The 18,754-nt window shown below is 43.4% G+C and overlaps 1 protein-coding gene across 1 annotated transcript in view; it reads right to left on the minus strand.

Annotated features, from left to right (window-relative positions):
• The window catches only part of GUCY2D (guanylate cyclase 2D, retinal), a 32,823-nt gene extending 14,601 nt beyond the window's left edge, over positions 1–18,222 (minus strand). Inside the window, exons 1-6 of the mRNA XM_036768712.1 lie at positions 17,547–18,222; positions 16,728–17,029; positions 15,112–15,463; positions 14,656–14,740; positions 14,107–14,209; positions 13,481–13,582 (exon numbers count right to left, since the gene is read on the minus strand). Of these exons, the coding sequence (XP_036624607.1) occupies positions 13,481–13,582; positions 14,107–14,209; positions 14,656–14,740; positions 15,112–15,463; positions 16,728–17,029; positions 17,547–18,222 (1,620 nt within the window). The remainder of the gene's footprint in view (positions 1–13,480; positions 13,583–14,106; positions 14,210–14,655; positions 14,741–15,111; positions 15,464–16,727; positions 17,030–17,546) is intronic.
• Between the last annotated feature and the right edge of the window lie 532 nt (positions 18,223–18,754).

Consider the following 18,754-nt stretch of genomic DNA (forward strand, 5'->3'; position numbering starts at 1 on the left):
ACTTTCTTCACAGATATTCCTAATTGTAGGAATATCTCTCTTTAAAGAACTTCCATTATCATCCAGCAGAAGACTCCTGAAATCATGCTATATCCATCCTTAAAGTTTTCCTGAAAACATACCTGCTTTAGACCCTTTGAGATAATAAGGTATAAAGGGCCATTGGTTCATATTATGGGGACAGAGAAGATCAAAATATGAATTCAGAAGAGGACAGAATTGACAATATACCCACATCTGAAACCTCAAAAGGGAATAAGATCTGGTCTCAAGCCCAAAAAGCCTTCCTGGAAGAGCTCAAAGAGGATTTTAAAAGCCAAATTAGAAGAGTAATAGAAAAAATTACAGAATCTAACAGAAGAAAATGAATCCTTGAAAAGTAAAATTGGCCAAATGGAAAGAGAGATACAGAAGCTGTCTGAAGAAAATAATTTGTTAAAAATTAGAATTGGGCAAGTAGAAACTAATGACTCTATGAGGCATCCAGAATCAGTCAAACAAATCTAAAAAATGAAAAAATTAGAAAATGTAAAATATCTTTGGAAAAACAACTAATCTAGAAAATAGATTGAGGAGAGATAATCTAAGAATTATTGATCTTCTGGAAAGCCATAATGGAAAAAAGAGCCTGGACAGTAATTTCCAAGAAATCATTAAGGAAAACTGCCCAAGGTCCTAGAACAACAGGGTAAAATGGTCATCAAAAGAATTCATCGATCACCCACTGAAAGAGATCCCAAATTGAAAATTCCAAGGAATATTGTAGACAAATTCCACAATTATCTGGTCAAGGAGAATATACTGCAAGTAGCCAGAAAGAAACAATTCAAATATTGTGGAACTACAGTCAAGATCACAAAGAAACTTGCAGCTTCTATATTAAAAGATACAAAGAATTGGAATATGATATTCTGAAAGGCAAAGGAACCTGGACTACAACCAATGATTAACCATTAAGCAAAATTGAGCATAATCTTTCAGTCAAGGAGACGGACATTCAATGAAATAAGGGAATTCCAGACCTTTCTGAAGAAAAAGCCAGAGCTCAATGGAAAATTTGATTTTAAAATATGTGACCTCCACATTACCATGATACAGGGGAACTGGATTTGGGGTTCAAATTCAAATCCGCATTCTGCTATTTAATACTAGGGTGACCTTGGGCCCTGGGCCCTAGACCCTAGGCCTCATCTGTCAAATGAGGGGGTTGGACTAGACTAGAGAGCCCTAAGGTAGATTCAGAGGTCCTGGCAAAGTACATGAAAAACCTCCTTTTGAATTTCTCTAGAAATACAAGAAATTAATATTTCTCTAGTCTAAAAACCCTTTTCAGCTTTTTCCCTGTTTGAAAGTACATAGTGTAAGAACAGACGACTTTTTTTTTTAGAGAAATGGATTAAGGTTAGAAACCAAACATTGAACAAAGAGTACCTCTTATCTCATTAAATTCATTGCCTTCCCCAACCCCTGGAATGACTATCTTGCTGCTTACTTAAAAGAAGTGCCCTCTTCTCCATTCAGAGGGCAGTATATTATTTCTTATTTGGAAAGGATTCTGGATAAGGTCACAGGGAAGGAGAGCCTTTCCATCCTTGAGGGCAGTGGTCAAAGAATGACTTGAATAGTTATTAAGTGAATATTATTCTATTTGTTGGAGTAGAATATTAATCCCAAAGTGTATTTTAATACATTTTGACATTTTCCTTGTTAAAGATTACTTTGAATGTTATTTGAAATCATGTTTGTGGTAAAGAAGCATGTGAAATGATGTTAGTAGAATGGGAGGGAGAGGGATCTGTGTCAGTTTGGACATTTCTCTCTAAACCAGAAATGTCTCAGATTTAGAAAAATGTTAAATCAATAAAAATCATTTCTGGCAGACTCGTCCTGTATGCCTTCAGGGATAATCATTGAGACCAGCCTGGTTAAATTAGAGAAGCCTATTCTTGGGAATTTTAGGGGCAGAGGAAATCATTTCCCTTCTTCTAGGATCTGGAACCAATTTGGCCTAAGCATAGGACTGCCCATCATACCTGCTTCCTCCTGGTTTGTCCTTTTTCTAACTGAGTAAAGGTTAGAACCCCTCCCCTTAGGGAGGATTGGCTTCCAAATGCCTGTTTAATACTTCTGGCTCAGAAGTTAATAGCTGGAAGAAACTGTAGACACCATCTAGTCTCTCTCTCCTCCTCATTTCACAAATATGGAAACTAAATCCCAAAGTAGAAAAGGGATTACTCAAGTGTCAGATAGTTAATAAATGGTAGAACTAGAATTCATGCAAAATCCAGATATCTGAGTTGACCTCTGAGGTCCTTTAGAAGTCTTAGATTCTGTATGTAGTTCAAGTTCCCTGTGGGAGATTGACCCTCCTACACAGACATTGCCAGGAAAACTTGGTTTCTGGGAATGCAGGCACACTGGTGGCCAGACATTAACCAGAGTTCCCTTCATTGTGGGTTTGGTTTTGTTTTTACCTTGATGGAGTTTCCTTTTGGAGAAAAACCAAATAGCATCTTAGAGGAGGAAAGATGATCCTGCCAGGGGTTACCTCATCTTACCAAACCTATTAGGGAGCTACAGACAACCCACCAACACTACTGACACCGAAAGCAAATATAACAGAAGCAAGGCCTGACCAGACCAGAAAAAGACCAGGAGCAGAAGTTATAGTGGCTGTGGAGAGTGAAATTCAGCTCGTTTCTCGGCCCCCTCCTGCCTTGTATCCCTGGATCGCTGAGTCGGACCACTCTTTTTTTGCCAGTTCTCCCTCCAACCTGAGTGGAGGGGTGAATGGATTAGCTGCCTATCATATTGTAGCCTCATTTAATGCATATTTGTGTTTTTATGATATATGATGGTTCTATTAAAGTATGGCCATTTAACCATGATGAAGAGAGAGGAAGCTAACCAAAAGGTAGAGATTTTCCCTAGTTCAGCCTAGGGTGGGGATAATGTGATGAGAAAGAGAGAGAGAGACAGAGACAGAGACAGAGACAGAGACAGAGAGAAACAGAGACAGAGAGAGAGAGAGAGAGAGAGAGAGAGAGAGAGAGAGAGAGAGAGAGTTTCTACAATTTTAACAATGTTACAGTATATATCATAGACTGCCTTTTTGAACCTGGGGAGAGACTTAACAAGGAAACAAGCCTGTGGAAAGGTGTAGGGAGTTAGTGCAGTTGTATCTAACTGGCATTTGCTGCTTGTCAGGCATTAGGCATCTCCTTGCAACCACAAAGAGTCAACAATCCATGGAGGGTCCCCCCTCATTTTACACATGGTTTGGTATTTGATAGTATTCAAAGGCATTTTTGTAATGTAACCCTACTTTTATGACCTCCTTTAGGATTTATCAGATCTCCACACCTCCTATATAACTTCTACCCCTAAAGTTTCTAAGTTTGGGCCTCAGTTTCCTCTTCTGTAAAGTGATCCAGGAGTGATGTAAGACTCAAATGGATATAAAGTAATTTGCAGACTCATCATCATCACCATCGTCATCATCAGGCCTCCAGTCTGGCGATGACTTCATTCCCTGAGCCTTCTACTGAGTTTAAGAAATGTTTGTAGAGCAATACAAGAATGAGCTGGGAAACATTTAAGGGGGAAGGGGGAATACATATGCTTTTAAGTTTAATCTGCATTATTGACAGTTTAGACAATGAATGAAGTAATAAATCAAGCCTTGATTTGTATCACTTGCTGATCTCTGAGGTATAAAGTCTTACACTGAAAATTTATCAGTCAGCTCCCAAGCCTGTTTGAGCTAGTTCCAACGCATCCCTGTCAAGATCCTTTCCGGCTCTGCATTGTGTTGTGAAAAGAGGCACCACTGTTATTGTAAAAGAAAATTATATAAGTAGGTGGAAGCGGTGGGAGGGAGCTTAACTGAACTAGGAGGGCAAATGATAGCTACAGAAAGAAGCTGGAAAGAGCTAGAGAATATGTGTTATCAACAGAATGAGATGAGCCGGGAAGAAAGAGACAAAATGGCGGGGAGAGAATAGCCAAAGACAGAAAACATCCATGATGGTGGAATTGCAAGTGCAGGGTCAAGGGACAGACAGAAGCTTAGGTAGAAATTTCAACCTTATTCTCATGAAGAGCTACTGATTTTCCTAATGTTTTAGAGGGGAAGGATTTGGGGTGGGGGGAGACAGGGAGGGTAAAAGAAGGAGAATGGGGGTTGGACTATCCTTCTATAATTTTCAGCTTCTCTCTCCTTTGTGCATGGAGTCCCTGAAATGGGACAGAGGAGAGGACCCTTTATAGCAATAGTAGAAAGCAATCTTTTCCATCAACTTCTCAGGTTGGGGTGGAGGAAGAGGGTAAAGAAAGGGGCCACCATTTGTGACCTTGAATATAAGAATGTAATACATTCCTATAATGTAGATCTATTAAAACTCAGGAGGGTAGAGGGAATCTAAAGACAACCAAAAAAGGTCTTTTTTTTTTAATCTATCTTGGGAGAAAAGAGAGAATCAAAGAATAGGATGCTTGGGGTAGATGGGATGATATTGACAACACAGAGAAGGCAGGACTATTTGATTATTATTTTGTTTCTGTTTTTCTCCCAACAAAGAAAGTGTCATTTGTACTGGGGATAGAAGAATAGAAATGACTAATAATAATTGTGAACATTTATGTGGCACTTTGAGGTTTGAAAAGCAAAATAGAGGGGCAGCTGGGTGGCTCAGTGAGTAGAGCACCAGCCCTGGAGTCAGGAGGACCTGAGTTCAAGTTTGACCTCAGACACTTGACACACTTTCTAGCTGTGTGACCTTGGGCAAGTCACTTTAACCCCAATTGCCCTGCCTTCCCCCCTGCAAAAAAAGGGAAAAAAAAGAATTAAAAAAAAAAGATATTGCACATTTGCAGACTACTGCAGTAAAGTGAATATCACAACAAAATGAATCACACGAATTAAAAAAAAAAGCAAAATAGAGAGCTGATACCTGAGTCCTGATCACACGTTCTCATCAGAGGAAAGTTACCTCACCCAGATAAATTATATTCTCAGGTACTGAGAGAATTTGCAGGTGTGATCGCTGAGTCACTGTCAATGACACTTGAAAGATCATGGAAAATGGGAGAGCCACAAGATGGGAAACTGGCCAACATTGCCCTCATTTAAAAAAAAAAAAAGGAAAAGAAAAGTGTCTACAAACTATAGGCCAACAAGTCTGATTTTAGTTACCAGGAAAATCCTGTAATGGGTCATTAAAGAGATGAACCAGCTTGATCAGTGAATCACCAATGGTGGCGCAGTGGTGAGTCATGATGAAAATTCTGTAACTGGTCATTAAAGAGATGAACCAAGTTGGGTTGTTGAACCATTTTGATTACAAAGAGCCGGCATTTGCTTCATCAAGAATAGGTCATCTCAAACTAACCTCATTTCTTTTTCTGGACAGAATTACTAAGCTGGAAGATAAGCAGAGAGCTGTAGAGTGGATTTACCTATATTTTAGCCAAGTTTTTCATAAAATATTGCATACTATTCTTGTGGGAAAGATACAGAAATATGGTTAGAGGAGAATACAATTAGATTGACTCAGAATTGGTTGGGTGATTTGGGGATTTTAGTGGACTATAATGCCAGTATAATGGAATGGAATGCCAGTGTAGCATGGTGGCCCAAAGAATGCATTCTTGAGCTAACGATAATAGCTAGCATTTATAGAATGCTTTAAAGTCATTAATAGCTTCACAGATTAGAGGGTGACAGCATCATCTTACCCAGCCCTGTCACTCTCACCCTCCTCCTCCTGCTCTTAATCATGAGCAACTGAATGAAGCTGGAGGAAAACCCGCAGCTGTACTGATTACAATAGGTTCTCCGTCCCTGGATTATAATATACCCATTATAAATTCTTGTTATCCAACCTCAACTGGGTCCTCATTGTAGTGAGAGAGTCTTTTGAAGTACTTCTAGGGTTAGGGTCAGGGTTAAATATCCCCAGATCCATATATCTAGCCCCAATTTCTCCCCTTGAGCTTCAGTTCTGAATCACAAATTGCTCAAAAGGGATTTGAAACTGGAAAACCTAAAGACATCTTAAACTCAATGTGTATAAAACTAAACTCATTGTCTTTACTCTTAAGTCACACACCCCCTTCCAAACTTCCCTATTTTTTGTTGAAAATACTACCATCCTTTTCGTGTCTCAGATTGGTAAAACTGGTATTCTCATGGAATCCTCATTTTCCCTTACCCTATATATAGTCAGTTGCCAATTCTTTTTTTTGGGGGGGGGGGAGGGGGGGAGGGGGCGGGGCGTGCAGAGGGAAGCAATAGGAGTTAAGTGACTTGTCCAGGATCACACTGCTAGAAAGTGTCTGAGGTCACCTTTGAGCTCAGGTCCTGCTGACTCCAGGGCCAGTGCTCTATCCACTGTACCACCTAGCTGCCCCTAGTTGCTAATTCTTGGCATTTTTACCTTAATAACATCCTTTGCAGCTGACACCTTCTCTCCACTCACACAGCTACCACATTCAATCACGTCCTATCCCTTTGCACCTAAATTATTACAACGGCCTCCCACAAAACCTGGCCAAAATCTCTTTCCAGCATTGTTGTGTATTACTTCCCCTTCCACACACAAAAGCTTTACATATGGAAGATGATGGAAAAAGCTGAAGGGCAGCTGATTTTAAAAAGAGGAATGGAACATAGTGAGAGGCTTGGGGGAAATGATAACTAGCTAAGAGGAGGATGCCATTTTTTTTCTCCAGTCACTTCGAGAAGACTGGAAGATGTCAGGTGATCTTATGAAATTAGGAACGAGGATAGAGTCACCAGAATGAAGGCTTAGTGACTGCTCAGGTAATTGTGGTACCGCCTTGCTTGCTTGAGCTGGGCCAAGAGACTCTCAGGAGGCTCTAAGTTCCTGCCTTTCACCAATAATAAGTCTCACTCCTGATACCAAATGTACAAGTGGAAAACTCTTGTCACTCAGCTGCTAACTGGGAGCAATTCAGAACTCAGCTCCCAGGTCATCCCTTATCCCAGGTTAGCCCTTAACCCTAGGCAATGGGAGAGAAGGTTATCCCTTACCCCAGGTTAGCCCTTACCCCTAGGCAATGGGAGAGAAGGTTATCTCTTACCCCCAGATTAGCCCTTACCGCTAGGCAATGGGAGGGGTTGTGATCCAGAGATCAAATGGATGTATAATCCTTGTCTTTGTTACATACTGATTAATGCCTCTGTTTTAATGTTCCTTTGCCTTTTGCAGATTAAATGCTTATTACAATATAAGTTACGGGTAAACTAGGGAATGAAAAGAGAATTTTTTTTCTAGTGGTATGGCATCTGGAGCCATAAGAAATCCGATTGAATAAATCCACACAAACTCTTAGACTACTCCCTAACTCCCACTGCAGCTACACACAGATGGTCATCCTTTGATCTTACCATGGCTCGCAACTGTTCTATTTTCATATTCATTGACTCTGAAATTCCCTTATCTAGTCATAATCTTTTGTCATTTCACGTCTCCCTCTGCCTTGCTACTCTTCCTCACCACAACCTCCAATCCCTCAGCCCCTCAGTTCTTTCACAAGCTATCTATGCACTGGCTACATTCTCCTCCCTTCCCCATCTAGAGAATCAGTTCATCTCTATACTCTCCTCTTCTCTCAAGTTCATTGCCTGTTATCCTCTCACCAATCTTACCCTGTCAAACATTAACCTTGGATCACCTACCATCCACTGCCCTTCATCCTACTCACATGATACCGAATGAAGCAGTAGAAAATCATTATGTAATTGTGTTACATAAGTTCAACTGGGCCCTCACAGCTGCTAGGCAATCCACCTACACCTCCCTAATCAATTCAAGATCCCATTCACCATAACAACTTTTCCCAATCTTTTCATCCTTCCTCAAACTTCCCATGGCTTCCCCTTCCCCCACCCTGTCAACTGAAAATTTTGCGTCATTTTTCATTGAAAAAATGGAGGCCACTCCCAGAAACCACTTATTTATTCCTTTCTCATCTCCTATCACTCGGATACCTTCGGCCACTCTCCTCTTTCATCCCAGTCTCCCATGAAGAAGTAGCCCCTCTCTTCATTGACACTAACCCATCTACATACACAGGTGGATTCCATCCCTCTCCTGCCTTCTCTAGCAGGAAAGGTTGGTTTCCTTGCCTCAAGTGTCTCCTCATTCCAATAGTCTCATCGTATTGATCTTCCCAAGTGTGGATCTGACCATGTCTCTCACATACACATACACACACACACACACACACACACACACACCATCCCCATTCAATAAACTCCAGTGGTTCCCTTTCATTTCCTGGATCAAATATGAAATGCTTTGTTTAGCATTCAAAGGCCTTTATAATCTGGCCCCCTCCCATGATCTCCCTCCTTTCTCACTGATCTTCAATCACCTGCTGTCTACTGGTTGTTTCCCTACTGCCTACAAACATGCTCAAGATTCCATCCTCAAAATATTCTCACTTGATCCATCCATTCCTGCTAGCTGTCATTTTATATCTTCTCTCCTTTTTGTGGCTGAAATCTGTGAACAGAAGCTTTCACTTCCATTCCTCTTACTGTCTTCTTAACTTTCTGAAGTCTGGCTTACCACCTCATCGTTCAAGTGAAACTTTTTTCTGTAAAGTTATCAGTGATGACTTGATTACCTAATTAGTGATCTCTTCTCAACCTGTGGGTGTTTCCCAACGTTCTATCCTGGTTCCTCTTCCTTTCTCTTACTATATTATTTGCTTGGTGATCTCACCAACTCCCATGATTCTCAGGTCTAGTTATCTAGACTTAACCTCTCTCCTGACCTCCATTTTCGTATCTCCAGTTACCTTTTTGGGAATTTTGAACTGGATGTCCCATAAAACATGGGAAACCCAACATGTCTTAAACTGAACTTAGTAACATTCCCACCAACCCTCCCCCCACCTTCTCAGTTTTCCTATTACTGTTGAGGATACCACCAACCTCCCACTCAGCCTCACAGTATAAATGTCAGCCTCACCTCTTCACTCTCTCTCATTGCCCCATATCCAATCAGTGGTCAAGTGCTGTCATTTCTACCTCTACAATATCTCCTGTAAATGTCTTCCTTCTCTCCTCTGATACTGCTGCCACTCTGATAAAGGCCCTTATCACCTCAAGCCTGGACTAACTACTACAATAGACTTCTGGTTGGTTTCCTTGCCTCAAGTGTCTCTCCACTTCAGTAGCCTCATCAGACTGATCTTCTCAAGGGTGCATCTGACCATGTCACCCCACCCCACCCCCCATTCAATAAACTCCAGTGGCTCCCTTTCATTTCCAGGATCAAATGTAAAATGCTTTGTTTAGCATTCAAAGGCCTTTATAATCTGGCCCCTTGCCATGATTTATTTCAGTAATATTATGCTTTCTTCTCCTGCCTTCCTCCCACATACTCTGTAGTCCAATGATAATGGCCTCCTTGCTATTACTCAAATAAAACACATCTCAATTCTAGGCACTTTCACTGGCTGTCCCCCAGGCTTAAAATATTCTTCCTCTTCATTTCAGCTTCCTGGCTTCCCTGGTTTCCCTCATGTTCATCTAAAACCCTACCTTCTATAGAAAGTTTTCCCTGATTCCCCTAAATATTAGTGCCTTCCTTCTGTTGATTATCCCTAACTTATTCTGTATTTAACTTGTATGTACAAAGTTGTTTACATGCTCTTTCCCCCATCAGACTGTAAACTCCTTGAAAGCAGGGATTGTTTTTTGCCTTTCTTGTATTCTCAATGTACAGTGCCTGGCACATAGTAAGAGCTTAATTAATGCTTATCAACAGCAATGTCTCAGAAAAAAAAAAACAACTTGGGCACAAATGCAATTAAAATTTCTGGAAGAGTTGAAGCAAGAGTGTTTTTTTAAAAGGAGTTAAAATGTTTTTATAAATGGAACAAGAGGCCTTGAGGGAAAAAACAGAAACAAATGAGAGCTATGTGGGAAAAAAAGAATTGTTAAGGGAACTAACTTGGTACAAACTCCCTGAAAATCTGAATGGATCAAATAGAAGCCAATGACTTCATGAGGTGATAAATATAAAAAGAAAGTCAAAATGGAAGAAAATATAAAGTATCTCATAGCAAAAACAACTTGTCTGGAAAACAAATTTTAAAAAATTAAGAATTATTGAACTAGCTGAGCACATGACCAAAAAAAAGAGCTTAGACATGCTATTTCAAGAAATCTTAAAAGAAAACTGCCCAAATCTCTTAGAATCAGAGGGTAAAATGGAAATAGAAAGAATCCACTGGTCACCTCCTGAAAGAAACTCCAAAATGAAAAGCACATGATTTAGCAGCCATCACTATAAAGGAGTGGAGATCTTGGAATACAATGTTCCAGAAAGAAAAGGATATGAGCTTACAGCCAAGAATAACTAACACAGCAAAATGGAGTATGATACTACAAGTGAAAATGGGATCTTTAATGAAATAGAGGTCTTCCAAACATTCCTGATAAAAAGACCAGAGCTACAGAGAAATTTTGAAGTTCAAACACAGGAGTGAAGAGAAGCATAGAAGGGCAAACATAAATGAATAATGATAAAGGACTAAACAAGGATAGAGAAAGAGACAATACATGTGATCTCTCTGAACCCTATCATCACCAGGGTTTAGAGAGGGACTCTAATTTAGACAAGGCCTGGGAGTGGTTCTGTTACATCTTATCTTTTTTTTAAATAAAATTATTATTTGTTTTTAGCATTCATTTAAAAAATTTTTTTGAGTTCTGAATTCTCTCTTTCCCTCCAGCCCCACCCCATTGAGAAGGTAAGAAATGTGATTTCAATTATACAAGTGAAATCATGCCAAATATATTTCTATATTAGCCATGCTGAAAAAAAAGTGAAAAAAAATATGCCTCAAACTGTACTTAGATTTCATCACTTCACTCTCTGGAGGTGGATAGCAATTTTCATCATAAGTCCTTCCGAACTGTCTTGGATCATTGTATTGATTAATATAGCTAACTCATTCACAGTTAATCATCATAGAATATTGCTATTTACTGCATAAAATGTTCTCCTGGTTCTGCTCATTTCACTCTGCATCAGTTCATGTAAATCTTTCCAGGTTTTTCTGGAACCATCCTGCTCATCATTTCTTATAGCACAATCATATTTAATCACAATAGCTTGTTTAGCTATTCCCCAATTGATGGGCATCCCCTCATTTCCAGTTCTTTGTCAACCCTCAAAAAGAGTTGCTATAAATATTTTTGTACACATAGGTCTTTTTCCTTTTTCTTTGATCTCTTTGGAGTACTGTCTGCATGATCTTAAGAAAAGAATAGAAAGAGAGAGGAAGAGGAATACACCAGTTGAGGGAAAAGGGAAAAGGAAAAGGAAAGTTAGAGGAAATTATCTCATATAATCAAGGTGCACAAGTAGATATCTATTCAAATAAGGAGGAAGTGGGGCGGTGGGGGGAAGGGAGCAGCTGACATTTGAGCCTCACTCTCATCTGAACTGATTAACACCAAATTCGGAACTTTTTACTCAACCCATTTTACTCCACAGGAAAATAGGAGAGAAAGGGGAGAAGTGGGGAGGGGAAATTAGTGAGAGGGTAGATTAAGGAAGGGATTAGTCTTAAGCAAAACAATCTCTAAGGATGTACAAAAATATTTATAACTCATTTTGAGGTGGCAAAGAATAGGAATTGAAGAGGAGCCTATATATTTTGGAATGAATGAACAATAACTATATGGCACATAAATGTCATAGAATACTTTCAAGTCAAAGAAAAAATATTGCAAGCAGCCAGAAAGAAAGAATTTAAATACCTAGGAGCCACAGTCAGGAACACACACGATGTAGCAGCCATCACTATAAAGCAGTGGAGACCTTAGAATACAATGTTCCAGAAAGAAAAGGATATGGTGCTCAAGTCTAATCAATGTAATGGCCAGTCAGGATTCCAGACACTAATGATGAAACATGCTATCTACCTCCTGACAGAGAGAGGACTCACAATGCAGGATGAGACAGATTTTTTTTTGGACATGACCAGTGGAAATTTATTTTGATTGACTATACATGTTTGTAATGGGTCTTCTTTTTCTCACGTTCTCAATTAGGCGTTGGGAGAGGAAGAAGGTTGGCTGATTAAAACAAGTAAATATTTTTAAAAAAATAAAATAAATGCTTGTTGACTTGGAAAAGAAGGTGAAGAAAAGAGAAAGGAGGTAGCCAGTTTTCTGAGAGTCTGAGTGGTGCCCCAGAGCACAGTTGATATTGAGCACGGCCAACGGGGATTAAAATTTGATTGATTCCACAGTGGTCCTAGTAGTCACATGAAGGGCCTTAGTGGTCACAGAGATGAAGGCTCAGAAAGATGAAGTAATTTACTTAAACACAAGTATTGAGTGTTGGAGCCCCCTTTAGAAACCCAGGCTTCATGACTCTACATTCTCTTTCTACCATGCCCTGCTATCTTTCATAAAGGCACATCACAGAAAACACCTGCCCAACATACACAAACCCTAAGCCAGGATCCACAATTGCCATTTTGCTGGCATGCCCGCGGGACCACTTGACACAGAAACCTCACGTCCTGCACAAGCCACATCAGTCCCCTGGGAGGTATATTCTCACTGTAAATACTTGCACAGGATTCCAGATAACCCACATTTTGCATCAAGGTATTCAGCCTTTTTCAGAAAATGAATCTGTTCTTCCTTTTTCACCCGGGCTTACAATCACTATAGATGCGGGGATGGAGAACGCTGTCTGCCTGAGGTTGTTGGCCAGGCAATCTGCCAAGTCCACCTTCAAGATCCTCTAGTTAATCATCATTGATTTGCTGGAGAGATTTCTTTTCATGATAATAAGAAAAGACATCCTTCCCTTAGAGCCACACTCTAGATCAGAGGTGTCAAGCATGCTACCTACTGCCTGCAATACTCCGTGGTGTGCCAGAACCAGATTAAATAGTTATCAAAATAAATATACAACAAAACTTAGATAACATTACATTTACAACTAAGTCGATATGTAGCCCAGAGGGCTCCTCATGTATGGTTTGCTGCTGTTGTTTAGTTGTTTACAACTCTCCCTGACCCCATTTGGGGTTTTCTTTGCAAGGATACTGCCATTTCCTTTTCCAGTTCATCTTACAGGTGAGGAACTGAGGTAAGCAGGGTTAAGTAACTTGCCCAAGGTCACACAGCTAGTAAGTGTCTGAGGCCACATTTGAACTCCTGATTCCAGGCCTGGCGCTCTATCCGCTGAACCACCTAGCTGCCTCTAAGTACGGTTTAGTGGTCTCCATTCCTACTGGAGTTTGACACGCTCCTGCTAGATCATCCAAAACAGAGTTTAATATAACTAACGGATAAAACAGAATTTTCACCCACTCCTCCCTCACTCCATTGTTCAGCTGAGACTATTTTTGAACAGGCGTCTATAGCTAGAGGAAAGATTGGCTCTATGAGGAAGGATCCTGGCAGGGTACTCACTTCATACATGCCAATGTTGGAACTGTCTGGGGGCTGGCTAGGGATGCTGCGCATGTCAGACACGCTGTGGGCAGCCAGGCTTGACCGGCTCCCCTCTGTTACCTGGGCAGGGAGAGAGTCAGAAGAATTATAAGATGATGGGGAAGTCATTAGGGGGAGGAGGCAGCAACTTTGGGCTGTGATTGAAATCAGGTTGGCGTTGAGAGTTAAGGGTTAGGGAAGGAGGAGGGTAGGGGCCAGGTATCAGGGGAGAAAATAACCACGTCTTCCATTTGTGTAGTTATTTTCACACCCTTTCCCTCATTATATCCTTACTGCTTTGAGATAATTAGTCCTCGGGTAATAATACTGTTATCCCTGTTTTACAGAGGAGGGAACTAAAATAGTTTAGTAGCAGTGACCACATGGGATCCCAGGTCTCCTGACTCCCAGTTCAGGGCTCTGGCCATCACCCCATGCTATTTCTCAGAAAATGATGGGGGGAATAGTAGACTGGGGGGGTGGAATCAGGGGCTGAAACAATACCCAAAAAATCTTCCAGAGTCTCCTACCTCTTTTCCCAGTCTCTTGGGACTAGATTTCTCCCCAAATCTCTCCCCTCCCTGCACACACCTAGACTGCCATACCTTCCGGGAGCTGCTTCCCTGCCGAGGGAGAAAAGTGATGTCCTCTAGAGTCAGGATCATCTTGTTGGGACCAGAGATCATTTGGGCATGAAGGAGCTGGCGTCTGGGAGCCCAGAAACAGAGGAGTCATTTTGGAAAGGGGAACTTGGGGAGAGAGTGATGGGGAGAAGGAGAGGACCACCCCAGGTCCAGGTTAGGAAATGAGGGAGCTTTATCCCTGTGGTAATAGAGGGTGACGGTGGGCGAGCTCCCAATTCCTTCTAGCCTGTCTTCTACCAAGGCCACACAACTTGACCAGGGACTGACAACAGCCCCAAGACCCATCCTCTCTCCTTGGTCTGATGAACAATTTCTTTGTTCTATGGCCTGAGTTATGGAAGGTAGAACCAGGCTATCCAAACACATGGTTCCCAGAGCCAGGAGCAGAGAGGAGAGTTGGTTCATCTATCAACCCCCTATATCAGTTTCTAGAACTATCCCCGACTCCTTCCTGTAAGTCCTGCTCCTCTTTTCCATCCAGTTTCTCCTCCTTCCCAACCCTCAGCTTACCGAATGTAATAGGCCAGGGTGGCGACCACCAGCCCCACAGCAGCAATCATGAGGATGACAAGAAGGATGAAGCTGGGCTCTACCCCTGAGGGCAAGAGGAAAATGGAGAGTTCAGGATGGGGGCGGCGGCAGAGAAGGAAAGAGAAATTGGAAATATGATAATCAAATGGCAGAAAAAAACTGAAGGGGCAGAGTCAAGGTAGGAGCTCTGGTCTGGTAGGCCTGGGAGGAACTTTTAAGATGGTCATGAGGGAAGTCCTCACAGGAAATCAGGGGGTCCAAGTAGGTTTCTAGGAGAGAGATAGTTGGGGTTTCTAGGAGGTTTGAAGGGGAGTCTAGAGAGAGACCCTAAAGTGAGAGGTGGGACAGCCACCTGAGGAGAAACTGGAGAATCCTGAGAAGAATTAACATAGGACATACGTAGTCTTAGGGATGGAGAATGGGAAAGAACCTCACCTCCACTGCAGATCACGTTGGGGTCAAACCAGCAAGGTGGGTCAACACCAGGTCCCCGGCCACCATGAGGAAAGTGGATGGGATTACCAGCATAGCTGAGGACACCCTGGGCTGGATCCAGTGTGTAAGTGGGGCGTAGCTGGTCCCCCATCCCATCTGTATCTAGTAGCACAAAAGGAGGCTCCTTTGCCCCTCCCAGGTGTCCACAGAAGCCAGGGACCTCAGTTTTTGGGATGTGGCGGGCCACTGCTGCCCCAGAGACCCATCCACCACCCGCAGCTACTTGTGCTTCTGCCACGGCCCCTGCTAGCAGGTAGATAGCGTCATAGATTGTGCCAAAGAGTGGGGATACCTGAAGAAGACAGAATCAGAGGTCATCTAGTCCAAGTCTTTGCACTATCCCTAACAAGGAGCCACCCAATCTCTGTTTGAAGACCTCCAGTAATGGGAAACCCAAGGTCGCTCATGTCCTTTGTGAGAGACAGCTCTGATCATTAGAATGTTTTTATTTGTATCTATGACTTCCAGTTAATATTCCTAGTTCTGTTCTCTGAGACCCAAAGGAACAAGCCTAATTCCTCATCTACATATAATCCTTCAAATTCCAATTCAGACAATTACGTCCCTCACTATTCCAATGACCTTCCTTTGCATGCCCACCACTTCACCAGTGTCCTTCTTAAAACACTCCAGATAGGAGTCTGACCAAAGCAGAACACAGCAGGACAATGAGCTCCTTCCTTGTAGAGGCAATACTTTTCCATACTTAGCCTATAGGAGTTTTTTGTTTGTTTTTCCAGCCGTGTTATTGGGTAAACTCATTTTAAGCTCTGGGTCCACTAAAACCCCCAGGTTCTTTTCACATGAGATGCTTGCCAGTCATACCCCACCCAACCCCCTTGTCTTTATGTAACTGTTTTGGTTTTTGCAAAGTGCAAGACATTACATTTTCCTCCATATTACATTCCATTTTGTTAGCTACAGCCCATTGTCCCAGTCCATCAAGGTCCTTTTAGATTCCAGTGCTGTTATCCAAAGTATTATCTAGCCTTTAAACCAGACCTAAGGCTGGTGGGGGGGGAGGTGATGAGGGAGGTGATGATCCTAATGCATTCTGCGCTCATCTGGAGCATTGTTTCAGGTCTGGCTACCACATTTTAAGAACATTGACAGACGTTTCTAAGTCCGTGTCATCCAGAAATTTGATAAACACATCTTTGAAAGTCATCGATGGAAGGGTGGGAGGGAAGAGAGAGACTGGACCAGAGCCACGCCTATCCCAACTAACCCGGAATCCATCCTCTTTATAGCTTCACTGACTGGACGCTCTTCAAGTCCTACCTCTGCCCTGGCTAAGGGGAGACATCTTACATGGGCTTAATCCTGTCTTCCTGTTGAATGCTAGATACCCATTCCCACCTTCTTACTGCTCCTTCCTTTACCTCCTTCTTATACTGCTGTGCTCTCACCCCTTCACCCCTCTGCTTTTAGATCTTGCCTCCTACATCTACCCAATCTCCTCCACCCATTGTTCCAGGATCCTCTCTTCCTGCCTAGGGATCCCACCTGGCCCTCTACCTTGTCCACACCCTCTGAGTCCTTAGGGCTCTCCTCACCTGCTGGGGTTTAAGGTCCCGAGGTAGCTCCTGGTACTCCTGGGCCTGGCGTAAGCTAGCTGACACGCTCCCCTTAGGGCAGTAGCGGGTTAGAGTGAGCACAGCATCATGAGCTTTTCGGAGTCTGGAACTGTTGGTGAGGGGCCTTAGGGCCTCAGGGCCAGGGGGCAGAGCATAGTGTAGGGTGTCGAAGGGAAGGAACACCATTGTGCCTTCTACTAGGCCCAGTTCCTCCGCAGCCTCCAACAGCAGTCGCTGCTCTTCCCCACCCAGTAGGACTGAATGCATCACCATGATCACCACTGTGGAGGCAGGCCAGGCCAGTGGTGGAGAGGGGCTCAGGCATCAGAACCTGACTTCTTCCTATTTGACTCCAGAGTTCCCCCTCCTAGACCCCTGGCTCAACTTCATCTCCTCAACTACCTTCCCCTCCTAGAAAACCATACCCAAAGCCATAACTAAGGGAGGGCCACCATTCCCATGCCTTAAGGTCCTCTGTCATCCCTCATCACAAGGAACAAACTACAAGGCTCCCTCACCAACCCCAGGCTATCACCTCCACACCCTATGGCTGTGCTGCTCCTCTGCTAGGGCTAGCCTGTCTTCTCTCACTACCACCTACCCCCACCCCTACCTCTTCTCAGGGGTCAGGGTTTCAAGGAGTGTTTGCCATGATGTAGCGGTTCTACATAGACTCCTTGGGGGACAGGCCATCTCCCTTTGCCAGTGAGATGATGCCTGTGCAAAGTTATCCAAGCCTCCCCAAGTTCAAGAATTGTACCTACTTACAAAACTTCTTAGTTGCAGCTCTATCCATACCTTTGACCCCGGGACCATCTCTGACTCTTTTTAGGGCATTCTTGGCACTTTCCAGGTCCGTAGTCTCCAAGGAGGTCACCATAGCTACAGGCAGGCCCCTGCTCCGGAGCACCCCAGCAAGGGCCTGGCCAGCCTCCACCCACAGGTCCTGTGGGGCAGTGACTAGGGCTACCTTGGCCCAGCCGAATGCCCGCAGCAGGGCATAGAGGGCATCAGGGGCTAGGGGAAGGGCAGGGGCTGTGGTCCGAGCTTCCCCCTGGGGACAGCCCCAGGGCACCAGGGGGACTCCAGCTTCTTGGGCCAGCAGTTCAGCAGGGTGGCATGCAGCTGGGTTCACAGGGCCCACAAGGCCAGAGACACGGGCTAATGAAGGAGATAGGGACCCCAGGGAACCCGAGGTGTGGCATGGCTCCGGGAGCAGGATGATCTCAAACCAGGGACCACCTTCCAGGGCTTTGTCATGGTTCAGGCGGGTAGCAGCCAGGCGGGCAGCCAGATCTGGGCGGGCCCGGGAAAAGATAGGGTCACAGGTCCAGGGGCCCAGGACACCCACTGTGAAGGTGGCAGGGAAGATTGGTGCAGGGAGGAAGAGGAGAAATAAAAAGAAAAGCGGAAGAGGGAGAGGAGGAAAGCACCATGGCGGGTGATAGAGACTATTTGTGGGGGGGAGAAGCATGATGGGACAAAAGGGTGGTAGGGTCAAAGAGACAAGGGAGAAGACGGGGAGGGAGCCATGGTGGGACAACTTGGGAGACAGACAGAAAAGATAAAGGTCAAAGGAAAAGGGTTATGCAGTTGGAAAGAAAAAGGAAGCAACAAAACCATCACAAAAGATCTAATTTGGACCCTTTTCCACCCAAACCACTCCCCACTGCTATGATACCTCCTCCCTCTCTCTCCCATCCTCTTACTTCCCTTAATCCCTTGGTGTTTCAAGGCCAGTCTAGTCTTTTGCCACCCCCTGCAGAAGTTCACCACCATAACCTTGCCCCCACCCCCTGCTGCCACACACACACACACACACACACACACACACACACACACCCAACAAGGAATCTGAAGACAAGATTGAGGAGCAAGGTGAGAATAGATAACATTTCCCCCGCACCCCTCAGTGCATCCACCCCCACTGCTACCACACCCTGTATAACCTTTCTTCTTCTCTCTTTGTGTCCCCTTCCCCCAGACATGTCTCTTGGAAAGCTAAT

The sequence above is a fragment of the Trichosurus vulpecula genome, chromosome 7, assembly GCF_011100635.1.
Source record: "Trichosurus vulpecula isolate mTriVul1 chromosome 7, mTriVul1.pri, whole genome shotgun sequence".
Classification (NCBI taxonomy): domain Eukaryota; kingdom Metazoa; phylum Chordata; class Mammalia; order Diprotodontia; family Phalangeridae; genus Trichosurus; species Trichosurus vulpecula.